The sequence below is a fragment of the Oncorhynchus keta genome, chromosome 10, assembly GCF_023373465.1.
Source record: "Oncorhynchus keta strain PuntledgeMale-10-30-2019 chromosome 10, Oket_V2, whole genome shotgun sequence".
NCBI lineage: Eukaryota > Metazoa > Chordata > Actinopteri > Salmoniformes > Salmonidae > Oncorhynchus > Oncorhynchus keta.
The window spans coordinates 40057452-40075402 of NC_068430.1; the positions used below are offsets into that span (position 1 = coordinate 40057452).

General features: G+C 42.4%; 1 protein-coding gene across 4 annotated transcripts in view; it reads left to right on the top strand.

The window, feature by feature from the left end:
- LOC118388709 (diacylglycerol kinase alpha-like) overlaps window positions 1-17951 on the top strand; it is a 37740-nt gene that overhangs the window by 4645 nt on the left and 15144 nt on the right. The window contains exons 1-18 of one of the 4 annotated variants that reach the window (XM_035778077.2): window positions 1100-1198; window positions 1810-1939; window positions 9115-9191; window positions 9314-9458; window positions 11260-11334; window positions 11514-11563; window positions 11684-11758; window positions 12723-12839; window positions 13393-13510; window positions 14118-14206; window positions 14444-14554; window positions 14638-14736; window positions 14938-15015; window positions 15680-15753; window positions 15840-15914; window positions 16472-16557; window positions 16657-16746; window positions 16956-17116. In XM_035778077.2, the coding sequence (XP_035633970.1) occupies window positions 1181-1198; window positions 1810-1939; window positions 9115-9191; window positions 9314-9458; window positions 11260-11334; window positions 11514-11563; window positions 11684-11758; window positions 12723-12839; window positions 13393-13510; window positions 14118-14206; window positions 14444-14554; window positions 14638-14736; window positions 14938-15015; window positions 15680-15753; window positions 15840-15914; window positions 16472-16557; window positions 16657-16746; window positions 16956-17116 (1668 nt within the window). In that variant the 5' untranslated portion in view covers window positions 1100-1180. Of the gene's footprint in view, window positions 1-1099; window positions 1199-1624; window positions 1940-9114; window positions 9192-9313; window positions 9459-11259; window positions 11335-11513; window positions 11564-11683; window positions 11759-12722; window positions 12840-13392; window positions 13511-14117; window positions 14207-14443; window positions 14555-14637; window positions 14737-14937; window positions 15016-15679; window positions 15754-15839; window positions 15915-16471; window positions 16558-16656; window positions 16747-16955; window positions 17117-17951 lie in introns of those variants that run through there. The other 3 variants (XM_035778078.2, XM_035778075.2, XM_035778076.2) reach the window with 3 other exon arrangements.

Here is a 17951-nt window from a genome sequence, read left to right on the forward strand (position 1 = left end):
CCACAATGTCCTTTTCTGTTGTTCTGGGATTGGCACTTTTCGCACTAAATACGTTCATGTCTAGGAGACAGATCGCATCTCCTTCCTGAGCGGTATGATGGCTGCGTGGTCCCATGGTGTTTATACTTGCCTACTATTATTTGTACAGATGAAATTGGTACTTTCAGGCATTTGGAAATTAGTCCCAAAGGATGAAACAGATTTGCGGAGGTCTACAAAAAAATGTTGGCTGATTTATTTTGATTTTCCCATGATGTCAAGCAGAGAGGCACTGAGTCTGAAGGTAGGCCTTGAAATACATCCACAGGTACACCTACAATTGACTCAAAGGATGTCAATTAGCCTATCAGAAGCTTCTAAAGCCATGACATCATTTTCTGGAATGTTCCAAGCTGTTTAAAGACACAGTCAACTTAGTGTATGTAAACTTCTGACCCACTGGAATTGTGATACAGTGAATTATAAATGAAATAATCTGTCTGTAAACAATTGGAAAAATTACCTGTGTCATGCACAAAGTAGATGTCCTAACCGACTTGCCAAAACTATAGTTTGTTAACAAGAAATGTGTGGAGTGGTTGAAAAACGAGTTTTAATGACTCCAACCTAAGTGTATGTAAACTTCCGACTTCAACTGTATCTTTAACAATTTTGTGGGACAGTACATAGCTAGTTCTCACGATTCCATCATTTGCTGAATGCAGTTTTGTGAAAAATCCTTGCTGCTTTTTCAACTGAGAAAACAACTTTATCGATGCACTTGCCCTCAGAAGACATATTCTTATATTTCTCTTATGCTTCGTTTGGAAGTGTCGGGACAAGTTCGTTGTCTACTTTCCTTTTCTTTTAAATCTTTGATAAACACATTTTTTGCTCAATTTCTAGCTACCTACTATTTGTAGCTGTGACGTGTATGTCAGCCTGTCAGTCACTGTCTGTCCTCGTGCAGTTGTTATTTATACGTGCCTTCAAAATAAATGTCCCACAAGCGGTGGGAGTTAAAGGATTACACAAAGGCGATTACTCAATTGGGCTTTTAATTTGAATAACAAATACTTTTTTTCAAAACTACTGTAGCAAATTCTTTCTGTGATCTGAGCATGATTCCGCAGGCGGTATTGAAATTAGGATGCGGGCCGCATACGGCCCCTGGGCCGGCCTTTGCCCAGGCCTGGTGTAGATGAAGGGGAAGATACAGGTAAAATAAGGATTTTTAAAGTTTTGAGACATGGATTGTGTATATGTGTGCCATTCAGAGGTTGAATGGACAAGACAAAAGATGTACGTGCCTTTGAAGGAGGTATGGTGGTAGATGTCAGGTTTGTGTCAAGAACTTTAACGCTGCTGGATTTTCACAATCAACAGTTTCCCGTGTGTTTCAAGATTGGTCAACCAGCCAACTTGACACAACTATGAGAAGCATTAGGGTTAACATGGGCCAGCATCCCTGTCGAACGCTTTCGACACCTTTTAGAGTCCATGCTCCGACAAATTGAGGCTGTTCGGAGGGCAAAATGGGGGAGGGTTGCAACAAAATATTAGGAAGATGTTCTTAATGTTTTGTACACTCAGTATGTGTGATGTTGCGCAAAGAATGGGGACAAACCTGTTTCGTGGGACGTCACGCTCACTATTCATAGATAGTGAATGTCTCAACTATCTCACCTTCTTCGCCGACATGCTAATTTACTGCTTCTGGACTCAAAGTGGACACATTTATTTTCTCTCATTTCTATTTGTATTTTTGGGGGGTGTAGGGATTCATATTTTTTTCTCCTTCTCAGTCACTCTCCTGTCTCTCTACTTCAGTCTCTCTGGCCAGTGTGGGAGAAACTTGCGACCATGGCGACTCCAGACCGAGCAAAAAACACAGCTACAAACCCAGACGGGAGGGATTTGAGCCCTGTGGACTTCATCCAGCTGCAGCAGTACATGGAATGTGAGTGCCATTTTTAATTAAAAGGAAAGGTGGGTCAGATACAATGCTAATACCATACTTCTAGAATTAACTTCAACAGTCTGTGACTCTAGGTCTAATGAACCTGACTGTAGCTCCCTTCAGTAACCACGAGCACAACCGTTCCTTGATTTTAACTGGCGGCTTTATTCTGTAGTTTTAGTCAGAATTATCACCTTTCTGTGAGAACTATAAAGTAAATAAAAAATACAGTTATAAGCACACTCTTACAACCTTATCTTACGAGTGACTTATTAGCTTGGTATAACTCTGAAGTGCTTACATACATAACAGTTTAACCAGCGTTATAACAACGGGTTCAAGATTAAATACATGAATAAAGGAAAAATACCTCAGTGGCTGCTTATTACAGAAGGGATGAAATCAAACTTCACACTTATTATTCCTGGCATGAATTCACACTTCATCCTAACATACGCTCTTCAACCTTTATGAACTACACCCGATGACATGAAAACTTAGCTAAAGCAGCGCAGGATTGCCTTCCCTCCAAAAGTGTGTTGCTACAATAAGGATCCCCGTTACAACAGTATTAGCTACGTATTTCCGCTTGTATTATCATTTCCCCCGCACAGCAGACACGTAAACAATTCAAACAAAAGACAACGACTTAACCTGTAAATCTAACTATCAGTTACACTGACAAAGACCTAGTTGGGTAAAAATGTTATCATATTGAATACATGGGAACCACCACCAGGTGGAATATTTGTTCATAGTTTTGATGTCTTCACTATTATTCTACAATGTAGAAAATAGTTTTAAAAAAATATAAAAATCCTTGAATGTGTAGGTGCGTCCAAACGTTTGACTGCTACAGTATACATATTTTTTTTTCACACCAGATACACACATACACATACAAACAACAACTTACAGAGGCACATAAACAACGACTATATCTCATCTGCCCAGAGCCCCATGCTCACCCCCCTCCCCGGTGCCTGCACTATTGTTTGCCATATGACCTTTGTTTTTTCCCCTTCGTTGCCCATGCTATTTCAATAATAAATCATTAGATTTTCCATTGTGTTAATGATGGAGGGTTGATTGATTTCCAAGTTTTTAGTATACGTTTCTTCAAGATGAGTGTTGAGAAGAAAATCGTCCAATCCACTGGGTATCTCACTACACCCCCATATGCCATGTCTTGAAAAATGTAGACAGACGGATTAAAAGTTCATTTACATTGTAATACTTCTGACAGCCAAATTTCTATAACTTTTGGACTTTATAGCATTTCCAGAAAGCATTGATTATTGAGTCATTGTTAGTTTTACACTTAAGACATGATTCTGCTGTTGTGCTATAGAATTTGTGAAATTTGTCTTTTGAATAAGACATTATATACCTTAGTTTATACTGGATTACGGGTACCTTTTCGTTAACTGTAATTTCGTTGGTTATGCTCCAACATTTGGTATTTTATTAGGATCCCCATTTGGGATGCACAATATATCGGAGAACCTATCGGAATTGGCCGATATTAGCTAAAAATGCCAACATTGGTATCGGCCGATGTCAAGGTTAACACCGATGTTAAAAACCGATGTCAAAACTACCATGCATACCTATTTCACATAGTTACATGACGTAATAACACCACATAAAATTTGCGCTACACGTGCAACACAGCATTCCTAACCTAGCCCACACAATGTCTGCTGTGTGGATCGAGCAGTCAACAAGTCGAGCAGTCATTTTGAAGAGTAAGAACACTTCAGCGAGACAACTCAAAGGCGAAAACCATTAACGCCAAGATAATGGTATTCATTGCCCTTGACATTCAATTGTTCTCTGTCGTGGGTGATGTTGGCTTTTTCGTCGACTGGTCGAGCACCAGTACACACTACCAAGTGCGCTATTTCTCAGATGTTGCCCTACTGGAGTTACACAGTAATAGCGTCACTGCTATTAGCTTCACAACATACATACTATGGAACGCTGTTTGGATCTTTGTGTGTCAAAAAAGATACAGAAGCACTGTCAAAGCTGTACAAAAAGTCTGCAAACAAGCAAACACCGGCCACGAACGATGTGTTTACAATACCGCATTGGTAATAAAGCATAATTTGCTCGACCGCAACTTATGGGGAGGCTAGCTTTAGCTTGGGACCTAGATTGCACCAATACAACCAGCCTGAAAACAATGACCAGTAGAACTGCAGTCATTTTCATTATTCTTAGCAATGATTTAGGAATCCTTGTAAGTATTAGCTAGGTTGCCACTTGTTGTTCAGCTATTGAAATTGAACTTCAGTTCATGAAAATAAATAGCTAGCCAACTACTTAACCCTGTTGCCCATAGCTAACATTATACGATTCAGCTAGCTTCATCTGGTTAGTGAGGCTCGACCGGACCAGGTTATGTGTTATGAAGCTAGCCACAATAAGAATTAGGCACAATAGTGGAATTTGCAGTTTGCCTTCAAAAGAAAAGTATGTAATTGACAGTGATGCAAATGAATACAAATATTAGAATAGTGCCGTACTTTTATTTTGAAGGCTAACTGAAAAGTCCACTATTGTGGCTAATCCTTATTGTGTCTATTTTCACATAGATGGGTCCAACCACCATTAATAAAATAAGAACTGTCTTATAAATTAGGCTAATTTTAGATGATGACACCTAGCTATACAGCTAATGAAACAGATTATGTCGTGTTATTTGACGTGTATATTTTTTGACACGCAAAGACCCAAATGGCGTTCCATAGACATCCTGGTTGAGAATGAACAAATTAACAACAACACAGCACAGCAAGTATGTGAAATAAATAGGTTTTGATTATGTTTTACTGGTAATGGGGGCGTAAATGCCAGCAAAATAACTTTTTGGTCGGTGTGGTGTGTGTGTGTAACCATTATTTAACTAGTTAAGTTAAGAACAAATTCTTATTTACAATGACGACCCTGGGCCAATTGTGCCCCGCCCTATGGGACTCCCAATCACGGCTGGATGTGATCCAGCCTTGATTCAAACCAGGGACTGTAGTGACGCCTCTTGCACTGAGATGCAGTGCCTTAGACCGCTGCATCCATGATGTCTTGCTCCCAGGCAGACTAATGAACTTTTTTGCCCGCTTTGAGGACAATACAGTGCCACCGACACGGCCCACAACTAAAACATGCGGACTCTCCTTCACTGCAGCCGACGTGAGGAAAACATTTAAACGTGTCAACCCTCGCAAGGCTGCAGGCCCAGACGGCATCCCCAGCCGCGCCCTCAGAGCATGCGCAGACCAGCTGGCTGGTGTGTTTACGGACATATTCAATCAATCCCTATCCCAGTCTGTTGTTCCCACATGCTTCAAGAGGGCCACCATTGTTCCTGTTCCCAAGAAAGCTAAGGTAACTGAGCTAAACGACTACCGCCCCATAGCACTCACTTCCGTCATCATGAAGTGCTTTGAGAGACTAGTCAAGGACCATATCACCTCCACCCTACCTGACACCCTAGACCCACTCCAATTTGCTTACCGCCCAAATAGGTCCACAGACGATGCAATCTCAACCACACTGCACACTGCCCTAACCCATCTGGACAAGAGGAATACCTATGTGAGAATGCTGTTCATCGACTACAGCTCGGCATTTAACACCATAGTGCCCTCCAAGCTCGTCATCAAGCTCGAGACCCTGGGTCTCGACCCCGCCCTGTGCAACTGGGTACTGGACTTCCTGACGGGCCGCCCCCAGGTGGTGAGGGTAGGCAACAACATTTCCACCCCGCTGATCCTCAACACTGGGGCCCCACAAGGGTGCGTTCTGAGCCCTCTCCTGTACTCCCTGTTCACCCACGACTGCGTGGCCACGCACGCCTCCAACTCAATCATCAAGTTTGCGGACGACACAACAGTGGTAGGCTTGATTACCAACAACGACGAGACGGCCTACAGGGAGGAGGTGAGGGCCCTCGGAGTGTGGTGTCAGGAAAATAACCTCACACTCAACGTCAACAAAACTAAGGAGATGATTGTGGACTTCAGGAAACAGCAGAGGGAACACCCCCCTATCCACATTGATGGAACAGTAGTGGAGAGGGTAATAAGTTTTAAGTTCCTCGGCGTACACATCACAGACAAACTGAATTGGTCCACCCACACAGACAGCATTGTGAAGAAGGCGCAGCTGAAGAAATTCGGCTTGTCACCAAAAGCACTCACAAACTTCTACAGATGCACAATCGAGAGCATCCTGTCGGGCTGTATCACCGCCTGGTACGGCAACTGCTCCGCCCACAACCGTAAGGCTCTCCAGAGGGTAGTGAGGTCTGCACAACGCATCACCGGGGCAAACTACCTGCCCTCCAGGACACCTACACCACCCGATGTCACAGGAAGGCCATAAAGATCATCAAGGACAACAACCACCCGAGCCACTGCCTGTTCACCCCGCTATCATCCAGAAGGCGAGGTCAGTACAGGTACATCAAAGCTGGGACCGAGAGACTGAAAAACAGCTTCTATCTCAAGGCCATCAGACTGTTAAACAGCCACCACTAACATTGAGTGACTGCTGCCAACACACTGACTCAACTCCAGCCACTTTAATAATGGGAATTGATGGGAAATGATGTAAAATATATCACTAGCCACTTTAAACAATCCTAATATAATGTTTACATACCCTACATTATTCATCTCATATGTATATGTATATACTGTACTCTATATCATATACTGCATGTTTATGTAATACATGTATCACTAGCCACTTTAACTATGCCACTTTGTTTACATACTCATCTCATATGTATATACTGCACTCAATACCATCTACTGTATCTTGCCTATGCCGCCCTGTACCATCGCTCACTCATATATCTTTATGTACATATTCTTTATCCCCTTACACTTGTGTCTATAAGGTAGTAGTTTTGGAAGTAGTTTTGGAATTGTTAGCTATATTACTTGTTGGTTATTACTGCATTGTCGGAACTAGAAGCACAAGCATTTCGCTACACTCAAATTAACATCTGCTAACCATGTGTATGTGACAAATAAAATTTGATTTGATTTTGATTTGATTTGATTTGTGTGTTAACTATTTGACTGTACTAGAATGCTTAAAAGGCCGCTAAAAATTGAAATATCTTTTATCGGTATCTTTTTTTTTTGTTGGCAAGGATAATATCAGATATCGGTATCGGCCAAATGTGTCATATCGGTGTATCACTAATCTCCATTAGCTGTTGCAAAAGAAGCAGCTACTCTTCCTGGGATCCACACAAAACATGAAACATTACATAATACAGAACAATATGCAGCTCAAGGGCAGAACTACATACATTTTTTGTTAAAAGGCACATGTAGCCTACATATCAATGCATACACACAAACTATCTAGGTCAAAAAGGGGAGAGGCGTTCTGCCGTGAGGTGTTACTTTCTGTTTTTTAAACCAGGTTTGCTGTTTATATGAGCAATATGAGATGGAACGGAGTTCCATGCAATAATGGCTCTATATAATACTGCACGCTTTCTTGAATTTGTTCTGGATTTGGGGACAGTGAATAGACCCATGGTGGCATGTCTAGTGGGATAAGTGTGTGTGTCAGAACTGTGTGTAAATTGACTATGCCAATAATTTGGGATTTTCAACACATTAATGTTTCTTATAAAAATAAGTGATGTAGACAGTCTCTCCTCAACTCTTCGCCAAGAGAGACTGGCATGCATAGTATTTATATCAGCCCTCTGATTACAATGAAGAGCAAAACGTGCCGCTCTGTTCTGGGCCAGCTGCAGCTTAACTAAATATTTCCTTGCAGCACTGGGCCGCACGACTGAACAATAATCAAGATTAGACAAAACTAGAGCATGCAGAACTTGCTTTTTGGAGTGATGTGTCAATAAAGCAGAGCATCTATTTATTACGGACAGACCTCTCCCCATCTTTACAACCATTGAATCGATATGTTTTGACTACGACAGTTTACAATCTAAGGTAACGCCAAGTAAGTCTCTTCAACTTGTTCAACAGCCACACCATAGATTACCAGATTCAGCTGAGGTCTAGAACTTAGGCAATGATTTGTACAAAATACAATGCTCTTAGTTTTAGAGATGTTCAGGACCAGTTTATTACTGGCCACCCATTCCAAAACAGACCAACCCTTTGTTAAGGGTTTCAGTGACTGTTGTTGCTGATGCCTATATGGTTGAATCATCAACATACATGGACACACATGCTTTATTTAATGCCATGGGCAGGTTATTGGTAAAAATAGAAAAGAGTAGAGGGCCCAGAGAGCTGCCCTGCGGTACAACAAACTTTACATGATTGACATTAGAGAAGCTTCCATTAAAGAAAAACCTTTGAGTTCTATTAGATAGATTGCCATATTGTGGATTCAGAGCTGAGGTTGAAAAGCCATAACACATACACTGCCTGTCAAAAGTTTTTTAACACCTACTCATTCAATGGTTTCTCTTTATTTTTACTAGGTTCTATCATCAAAACTATGAAATAACACATTATTTTATATTTGAGATTTGAGATTCTTCAAATAGCCATGATGACCAGACTTTTCACTGGTACTGTATAAAAAATGAATACTTGGGGAGCATTATACCAGACAGTGTGGATGTACTTTTTGTCCTAAATTATCCTCTCTAATCCAGCATGCACCTTGAACCAGTGTTTTTATGGATGTTCTCATACTACTCAACTAAATCTAGGGGTAATGTTCCAAGAGGGTGAACAGGGAGACTGCATGAAAGGGTACTGCTCCCTTGCCTCACTGGAGTTTCATATAGTCAATCAAATTGAAATCAAATGTATTTTATAAAGCCCTTTTTACATCAGCAGTTGTCACAAAGTGCTTTAGAGTTACCCAGCCTAAAAGCTCAAAGAGCCGCACTAGAATGGAACCCAAAAGGCAGAGGTTTATAGATCTTTGAGGGGCATGTATTTTGCCTGTCAGACGTCCTGTGTATTTGTTTGATTTATATTACATCTTCTGCTGGTGGTTTACGTACTGCATCTTTGGCCCTGTTGTAAATTGATTTTCAAAGGTGTTGTTGCCAAAATATACATGTATTTTATCTTTTAGACTTTTCTGCCTGTCCCATATCTGGCTTCTCTTTATATGCTTGTATCCCGTGTTGACTTTCAGTATTGTCCTCTATGCAGATGGCAGTCTGAGAGTGAAAGATGTGATGAAAGAGTTCCATGCAGGCGGGCGGTTGGTCCAGTACAGATTTGGAGAGGTGAGCTTCAAGAGGGTCCTTTCCAACCATGGCCCATCCTTCTGCCAGCACCTTATGTTGACTTGAGATTACACAACACAACCCTTGTTGTCTCTAATGTACTGTTCTGTTTGGAATCTCAGCGAATCGATGCGGTTGGCTTCTCTTTGTTCCTCAAGACCTATCTGGAGGCGGATGACTTCCCTGCTGATTTCTGCCAACGCCTTTTCCACTACTTCCAGAATGCAGAGCGAGATGTTTATATGAGGAGCCCTCCACCCAAAGGGGGTGAGCCCCACCATCCAAACTCTTCTATATTATTACTGTGTATGACATACAGTATAATATAATGTATATGATATGTCTTGCTTATGCCTTCAATATCCATCAATTGCTCTTAAAAAGTGACCGCATTGATGTGAAAATTCATGAGTTTACGATATGTTATACTTTGATGCATACTGTATTTGGCTCTCTGCTTGATTATGGGTCTAAGTTGATATGATACAGTACATTCAGAAAGTATTCAGACCCCTTGACTTTTTCCACATTTTGTTATGTTAGAGCCTTATTCAAACATTTATGAATTGTTTTTTTACTCATCAATCTCCACACAACAGCCCATAATGACAAAACAAAAACAGGTTTCTAGAATGTAAAAAAATAAAATAAAATGCAAATACAGTATTACATTTACATAAGTACTCAGTACATTTTTGAAGCATCTTTGACAGCGATTACAGCCTTGAGTATTCTTGGGGGTGACGCTACAAGCTCGGCACACCTGTATTTTGGGGAGTTTCTCCAATTATTTTCTGCAGATCCTCTCAAGCTCTGTCAGGATGGGTAGTGTTGCTGCACAGCTATTTTCAGGTCTCTCCAGAGATGGTTGACCGGGTTTAAGTCCCAGTTCTGGCTGGGCCAGACATGGACATTCAGACACTTGTCCTGAAGTCACTCCTGCTTGTGATTAGGGTTGGCTGTGTGATTAGGGTTGTTGTCCTATTGGAAGGTGAACCCCAGTCTGAGGTCCTGAGCACTCTGGAGCAGGTTTTCATCAAGGATATCTCTGTACTTTGCTCCATTCATTATTCCCTCTGTCCTGACTGTCTCCTAGTCCCTGCACCTGAAAAACATCCCCATAGCACAATCCTGCCACCACCATGCTTCACCGTAGGGACGGTGCCAGGTTTCCTCCAGACGTGACGCTTGGCATTCAGGCCATAGAGTTCTATCTTGGTTTCATCAGACCAGAGAATCTCTTTTCTCATCGTCTGAGAGTCCTTTAGGTGCCTTTTGGCAAAACTCCAAGCAGGCTGTCATTTGCCTTTTACTGACGAGTGGCTTCTTTCTGGCCACTCTACCAAGGCCTGATTGGTGGAGTGCTGCAGAGATGGTTGTCCTTCTGGAGGTCCTCCCATCTCCACAGAGGAACTCTGGTGTTCTGTCAGTGACCATCAGGTTATTGGTCACCTCCCTGACCAAGACCCTTCTCCCCTGATTGCTCAGTTTGGCCGGGCAGCCTGCTCTAGGAAGAGTCTTGGTGTTCCAAACTTCCTCCATTTAAGAATGATGGAGGCCACTGTGTTCTTAGGGACATTTTTTGGTACCCTTCTCCAGATCTGTGCCTCGAAACAATCCTGTGTCGGAGCTCTATGGACAATTCCTTCGACCTTTTGGCTTGATTTTTGCTCTGACATGCACTGTCACCGGTGGGACCGTATATAGACAGTTGTGTGCCTTTCCAAATCATGTCCAATCAATTGAATTTACCACAGGTGGACTCCAATCAAGTGTTAGAAACATCTCAAGGATGTTCAATGGAAACAGGATGCAACGGAGTTCAATTTGGAGGCTCATAGCAAAGGGTCGGAATACTTATGTAAATAAGGTATCTGTTTTAATTTTATATACATTTGCAAAAAAATCTAAACCTGTTTTCGCTTTGTCGTTATGGGGTATTATGTGTAATCTATTTTAGAAAAAGTCTGAACGTAACAAAATGTGGAAAAAGTCAAGGGTTCTGAATGCACTTTATATAAGTTCCAATTGCTAAACATCCGAATAAGCTCCTGGTTTTGTCTCTCAGGTGGAGTGTACCTCAAAGATGTGTCTTGTTACTTCTCTGTGTTGGAGGAGGGACAGCCGCGAGACAAACTGGAATGTGAGTACTGAGTAGCCTACTGTCTTTTCACCAATGGAATTCTGTGTGATAGTTTGTATTCCATGATGGGTTGATCTTTTAGCTGTTTTCAATTGACCAGTGAGGAGAGATAAGGAGTGAGTGAACACAAACAGGATTTGTTATTGATTTACTCATTTCATCACCTGTTGTGCTTTCAGTTACTTTCAAACTTTATGACAAAGATGGCAACGGTCTCCTGGACAGCTCAGTAAGTGACTGAAATGTACTTTCTGTATTATGAATACATTCTACTCTCATTTTAAATCAAGGTGATGTAGTGAACAGTAGGAGTTGTGAAAGAACAAACTGTGGTTTTACTCTCAATAAGGAAGTGGATCGGATCATCACCCAGATGATGCGTGCGGCAGATTACCTGGGTTGGGACGTGACAGAACTCAGACCGGTAAAGACATTCACTTAAATGCCTGTCAACTATCCCTATGGGAATATTCCCTGGGTCTTATATTCAAGCAAAACATTCACTACAAAGCAGGATCAAGGAGTTGGCTAGCTAACTTGACTAAATATTCAGATTTCTTTTTTTTTTAAAGATAATCTTGAAATGGGCATGGTCTAATTGACTCAACAACCAAAAAACGCATATCTTAGTTTAGCTTTCTTAATGAATCAGAAAATCAACAGTTAATTATGTTTTTTTATGATGATGGCTGGCTATAGCTTATTGATCCTGCTTTGTAGTATACCCCTCAGGGTTCAGGGAAGGGTAAACAACAGTGTTGATGTTGGAATTATTATGCCTTTCTTTTTGATTGACGAGGCAAACATTATTTTCATGGAAAGAATTAGACCACATTAATCTGAATACACACTCTCTCAAATTGTTTTGTCTCACCCCAGTAATCTAGTTAGTGGTCTTGATTGAATTGGGCCCAACGCCCCCACCCAGAACCCAGTTTCAGTCCTTGTGCAAGTTTCTGGTTGGAGAGTTGTAGTGAATAGCGATGAGAGACTAATGTTAACAGTATTTAGGTACAACATTGCATGTTGCTTACACTTGACATTCCATCAATTCTAATTATCAAAAAAGAGATTACAGAGATTACAGAGATTATCAGATAAGAGATTGCATACTTAATATTTGTCAGGTTAGAGTTTGTTCTGGAAGTGAAATTCTATTTAATCTACCAAATGAACCTGAAGTGATGTCCATACATGGAAATTAAGCTTCCAATGAATTAAGATAAGTGAGTCCAAAATTAGATAAACTGTCATTTGGTTTGAGGGTTGATGTTCTGGTTATAGACTTTGGTTCTATAGGGCTAACACCTGGCAGCAGCGCAGAGAGACTTGTGATTGGTCAGGAACCAGGATCAGTGGGAGTCTAACTACTCCAATTGGTCCCTAAGGTGCTGAAGGACATGATGACGGCGATGGATGCTGACAGCAGTGGAGCGGTGACCCTGCAGGAGTGGATCCAGGGAGGGATGAACAACGTGCCCCTGTTGGTGCTGCTGGGACTCAAGGCAAGAAGCACTAACAGCCAGACTCCCACTCATCTGGTTAACTCGATCAGTATACATGATTCAGCACATGACGATAGACTCCTTATGTCTAGAACATTTGCTATGAGCTGTATGGTTCAACTACTGTACATCTCAATAAAGCTTCATTCAATTCCGTTTTGATTATACTTGTAAATGTCACCCCAAAGTTATGTCTTATCTTGTCCCTGTCTTATCCAAACATCTATATGTTTACGGCCCTCAGACTTTGTTGGCAATACTGTATCAGAAATAAGTCTGCACACATACAAATGGTACTTGTTTGGATTGACGTGCTGTTTACTTTACCATGCTGTTAGTCGATTCAGAGGCACAGCCACGGTGTCTCCCTTACCATGAGCCATGAGTCTACCCTGCTGTTTACATTAGTTGTTAGTCTACCCTGCTGTTTACATTAGTTGTTAGTTGTTTTTCTCTCTCTCTCTCTCTCTCTCTCTCTCTCTCTCTCTCTCTCTCTCTCTCTCTCTCTCTCTCTCTCTCTCTCTCTCTCTCTCTCTCTCTCTCTCTCTCTCAGATGGCAGAGAGGGACGGGCAGCACATCTGGAGGATGAAGCACTTCAACAAGCCTGTGTACTGCAACGTGTGTCAGAGCATGCTACTGGGCCTCAGGAAACAGGGCCTCTGCTGCACCTGTAATAGCTCTATACCGTCACAAGGGGGCCCCCTCTGTCTCATATTCATAGATATACTTAGACAGAAGTTCTGAGTAGAGACTGTAGTTCTGTTGTCACTGACTGAAGTGTGGTCCTTGAGAGCTACAGTGTGCAGGCCTTAGGGCATACATGCTTTTGTCCCAGTCCAACAACTGACACACTTGCTTCAACTAATCAAGTTCTGTATGAGTAGTTGATTCCGGTGTGTTAGTGCTGGGTTAGAATAAAAGCCTGCACATCCTATAGCTCTGCTGGACCAGGGTTAGTGACCACTGCTGTAGTTCTTTATTCCCAATTAGTTCCCTGATTGCTATACAGATCTGTACTCAAACCTAAGCCCAGTAGGGAAACAATATTTTAGACTTTTCATTAAAATAGCCTATTTATTATTTATACATTAAACAAGTTCAGCTTCCCTCCCCATGCACTCACAATACACACCCTCATTTTTCATGATAGACAGGTTGAGTGCAGATCATTTAGTAGTTAATCCATTATCTTGCCTAATGCGAACAACATTCAACAACACAATAACATTTTCAAAGAGAAATGCGTAACAGTGGCCTTGTTCTTCTCTCCCCCTCAGTGTGCAAGTACACTGTCCATGGTCACTGTGCCAACAAGAACCCAGGTCCATGTGCCTGCACCTTTGTTAAATCCAAAAAACAGATTGGGGTGAGCCTTAATAGAGTTCTGTATCACATTTCATTCCAGAATCATGATTTTAAACCTGAATAACAGTAAGTTTCATATCATTTTGATTAATCTGCACACCTGATCATAGTCATGTCCTTTTCAAGAGTGTGTATGCAGTCAGCATAATGGAAAACATAAAAGCCTTCCCATCTTGCCCTGGTGGCTATAGTGTTCATATGTGTTTGTGGATGTTGTCCCTCTGTCTGTCTGCTCCAGATTCCAGCTCACGGCTGGGTCAGTGCTGACTGTGACTCCAGTAAGTGTCACTTCTGCAACAAGAAGATCAAGACCCTGGCAGGGAAGCATTGCGTGTGGTGCCAACAGATGGTAAGTGTGTGTGCGTTTACATTCTTGGCTGTATGTGTACACATATACTGCCACTAGTCTTTACAATGAATGTCTCGTTTTAGCGCCATGACGACTGTGTCAACTTCGGGTCATCATCGTGCGACTGTGGGTCGCTAAGAGACCATATTCTGCCACCGTGGGCCATATACTCATCCTCCAAGGTCAGCCATTGAACACACGACAATCCCATGACTCCATTCCATAAGAGTTGCAAATGAAGTCACACTGTTTATAGCCATTCAAGCTATGCTTCAGCTAAAAGCAAAAAATGTTGGCAGATTTTTTAGTCACCCAATAATACTACAGTATGTGTCAAATGTGTATATCCCTTGCTATGCTCCTAACGCTCTCTGTTTCTGAAGAAGGATGAAGAAGGAAGGAGTAGTTCCATGGAGGACACTAACCTGGAGGACATCACCCCAGACGGGCACATTCTGCAGGTAGGGTCCTCTTACTTCCACTGACAGGGACACCGTGCCATCTACTTCACACACACTACTGGCCCTGTCCCAGGGCTGCCCAACCCTCTTCCCGGAGATCTACTGCCCTGTGGGTTTTCAGTCCAACCCTAATTTAACACACCTTATTCTACTTATTAGCTGCTCAACAAGACCTTAACTAGCTGAATCAGATATGCTAAATTAGGGTTGGATTGAAAACCTTCAGGACAGTAGATCTCCAGGAAGAGGGTTGGCAGCCCTGCCCTATCACATGCGGTGGCATGTGCCTGTAATCCAAGTCACTGGGAGGCTGAGGTTGGTGGATCAAGTGAGCTGAGGAGCTCTGGGCTGCAGCACACTACGTCGAACGGGTGTCCACACTAAGTTCTGTATCGATATGGTGTTCCTGGGGGAGCCCGGGACCACCAGGTTGTCTATGTAAGTCGCTCTGGATAAGAGCGTCTGCTAAATGACTTAAATGTTAAATGTAAAATTAGCATGTGCTTTAACACAAATGTGTGAAAGCCAGTAATGCATTTTTATTTGCTATGGATCTGCTTCTGTCACTCTTATTGACTGCAATTGTATTGTGCTGGCTTCTGCATGGCATGCACACTAGTGCATACACACGTTCATCTTATCTCCTCCCCATCTCTCTCTGCAGATTGCTCCTATTCCAGACACCCACCCTCTCCTGGTGTTTGTGAACCCAAAGAGTGGAGGGAAGCAGGGGGAGAGGTAAGGGAAGATCAGGACAGACATTATAAAAAAATTCCTAGCCTGCACTAATGTACTCCTGTGAGTGAATGTCATGTATTTTTCAGAGTGCTGAGGAAGTTTCAGTATCTACTGAACCCACGGCAGGTCTACAACCTCTCCAATGGAGGCCCTGGACCAGGGTAACTACACGTGCAGGTTGATCAGGGGTGGGAGGTGGGAAAGTGGACTGTTATGTTATTGTTATGACAGCATTAGGTTTCCCTTATGACAGTGGGTATATGGTTTCTTAATATTTTTTTATGAGATATTATATTCATTGGTATTATAAACTTGGTGGGTCGAGCCCTGAATGCTGATTGGCTGACAGCCATGGTATATCAGACCGTATACCACATGTATGACAACATGTATTTTTACTGCTCTAATTACTTTGGTAACCAGTTTATAATAGCAATAAGGCACCTTGGGTTTTGTGGTATATGGCCAATATAGCACAGCTAAGGGCTGTATCCAGGCACTCCATGTTGGGTCGTGCTGAAGAACAGCCCTGAGCCGTGGTATATTGGCCATATACCACACACCCCCGGACCTTATTGCTTAATTATAGTATGCTTTTTCTCTATGTGGTTTGGGAAAGGTCACTAAAAGTACTTTGTGACAACTGCTGATGTAAAAAAGGGGCTTTATAAATACTTTTGATTTATTTAATGTGTATGTGTATCCATATGTGTATCAGACTGCACTTCTTTCGGAACCTTCATGACTACAGGATCCTGGTGTGTGGTGGAGACGGCACAGTCGGCTGGATACTAGATGCTATAGGTGTGGGTTGCTTCCTGTTCCCTCAGAGGTTCATGAACAGTAGTCAAGGTCTCTGGGGTTCTCTAAAGCTGAACAATGGCTGCCTCTGTGTGTTCTCAGACAAAGCTGACCTGCCGGTGCGTCCCCCAGTGGCGGTCCTGCCGCTTGGCACAGGGAACGACCTTGCTCGCTGCCTCCACTGGGGAGGAGGTAAGGGCCGTGTTTAACATAATGGTGTGTGTCCTAAATTGCACCCTATTCTCTATGTAGTGCACTACTTTTGACCAGGACCCATAAGGGAATACTTTGCTATTTAGAATGCATCCCATGGCTTTGGTTAAAAGGAAAGTACCCCAAAATAAACGCTAGTCATGTGTTTCTCTTGTGTAAACCCTCTGTGTCCATGGAAAACCCTGCAGGTTACGAGGGCACAGATCTCAGGGAGATTCTGAAGGAGGTCGAGGAGAGCTCGTTGGTTCCTATGGACCGCTGGAGTGTGCAGGTGATTTCAGAGGACCCCCAGGAGATAGGAGACCCTGTGCCCAACGAGATCATCAATAACTACTTCTCTATTGGCGTGGTGAGTGACGACCTTGGGGTCATAGAGCCTGCTGATTGGATAATGTACAGACTCCAACAGTCAATCACCTGTATGTCTCTCTTAACTTATCCTGCCTGTCAGTTTTGGTAGTTTGTTTGCAGCAATAAGAAGACATGAGCACACTGGTAAGACAAATCACAATCACAGTGACATCTGTGAGTGATGTGGCTTCAGTGCCTTCGTAAGTATTCAGACCCCTCGACTTTTTCCACATTTTGTTGTTATAGGCTTATTCTAAAATTGATTAAATTGTTTTTTTCCCCCCTCAATCTACACACAATACACCATAATGACAAAGCAAAAACAGTTTTTTAGATATTTTTGCTGATTTTTAAAAAATGAACTGAAATATCCCATTATTTACATAAGTATTCAGACCCTTTACTCAGTACTTTGTTGAAGCAACTTTGGCAGCGATTACACCCTCGATTCTTCTTGAGTATGACGCTACAAGCTTGGCACACCTGTATTTGGGGAGTTTCTCCCATTCTTCTCTGCAGACCCTCTCAAGCTCTGTCAGGTTAGATGGGGAGCGTCGCTGCACAGCTATTTTCAGGTCTCTCCAGAGATGTTCGAACGGGTACAAGTCCAGGCTCTGGCGGGGTCACACAAGGACATTCAGACACTTGTCCCGAAGCCACTCCTGTGTTGTCTTAGCTGTGTGCTTATGGTCGTTGTCCTGTTGGAAGGTGAACCTTTGCCCCAGTCTGAGGTCCAGAGCGCTCTGGAGCAGGTTTTCATCAAGGATCTCTCTGTACTTTGCTCTGTTCATCTTTGCCTCGATCCCGACTAGTCTCCCAGCACCTACCGCTGA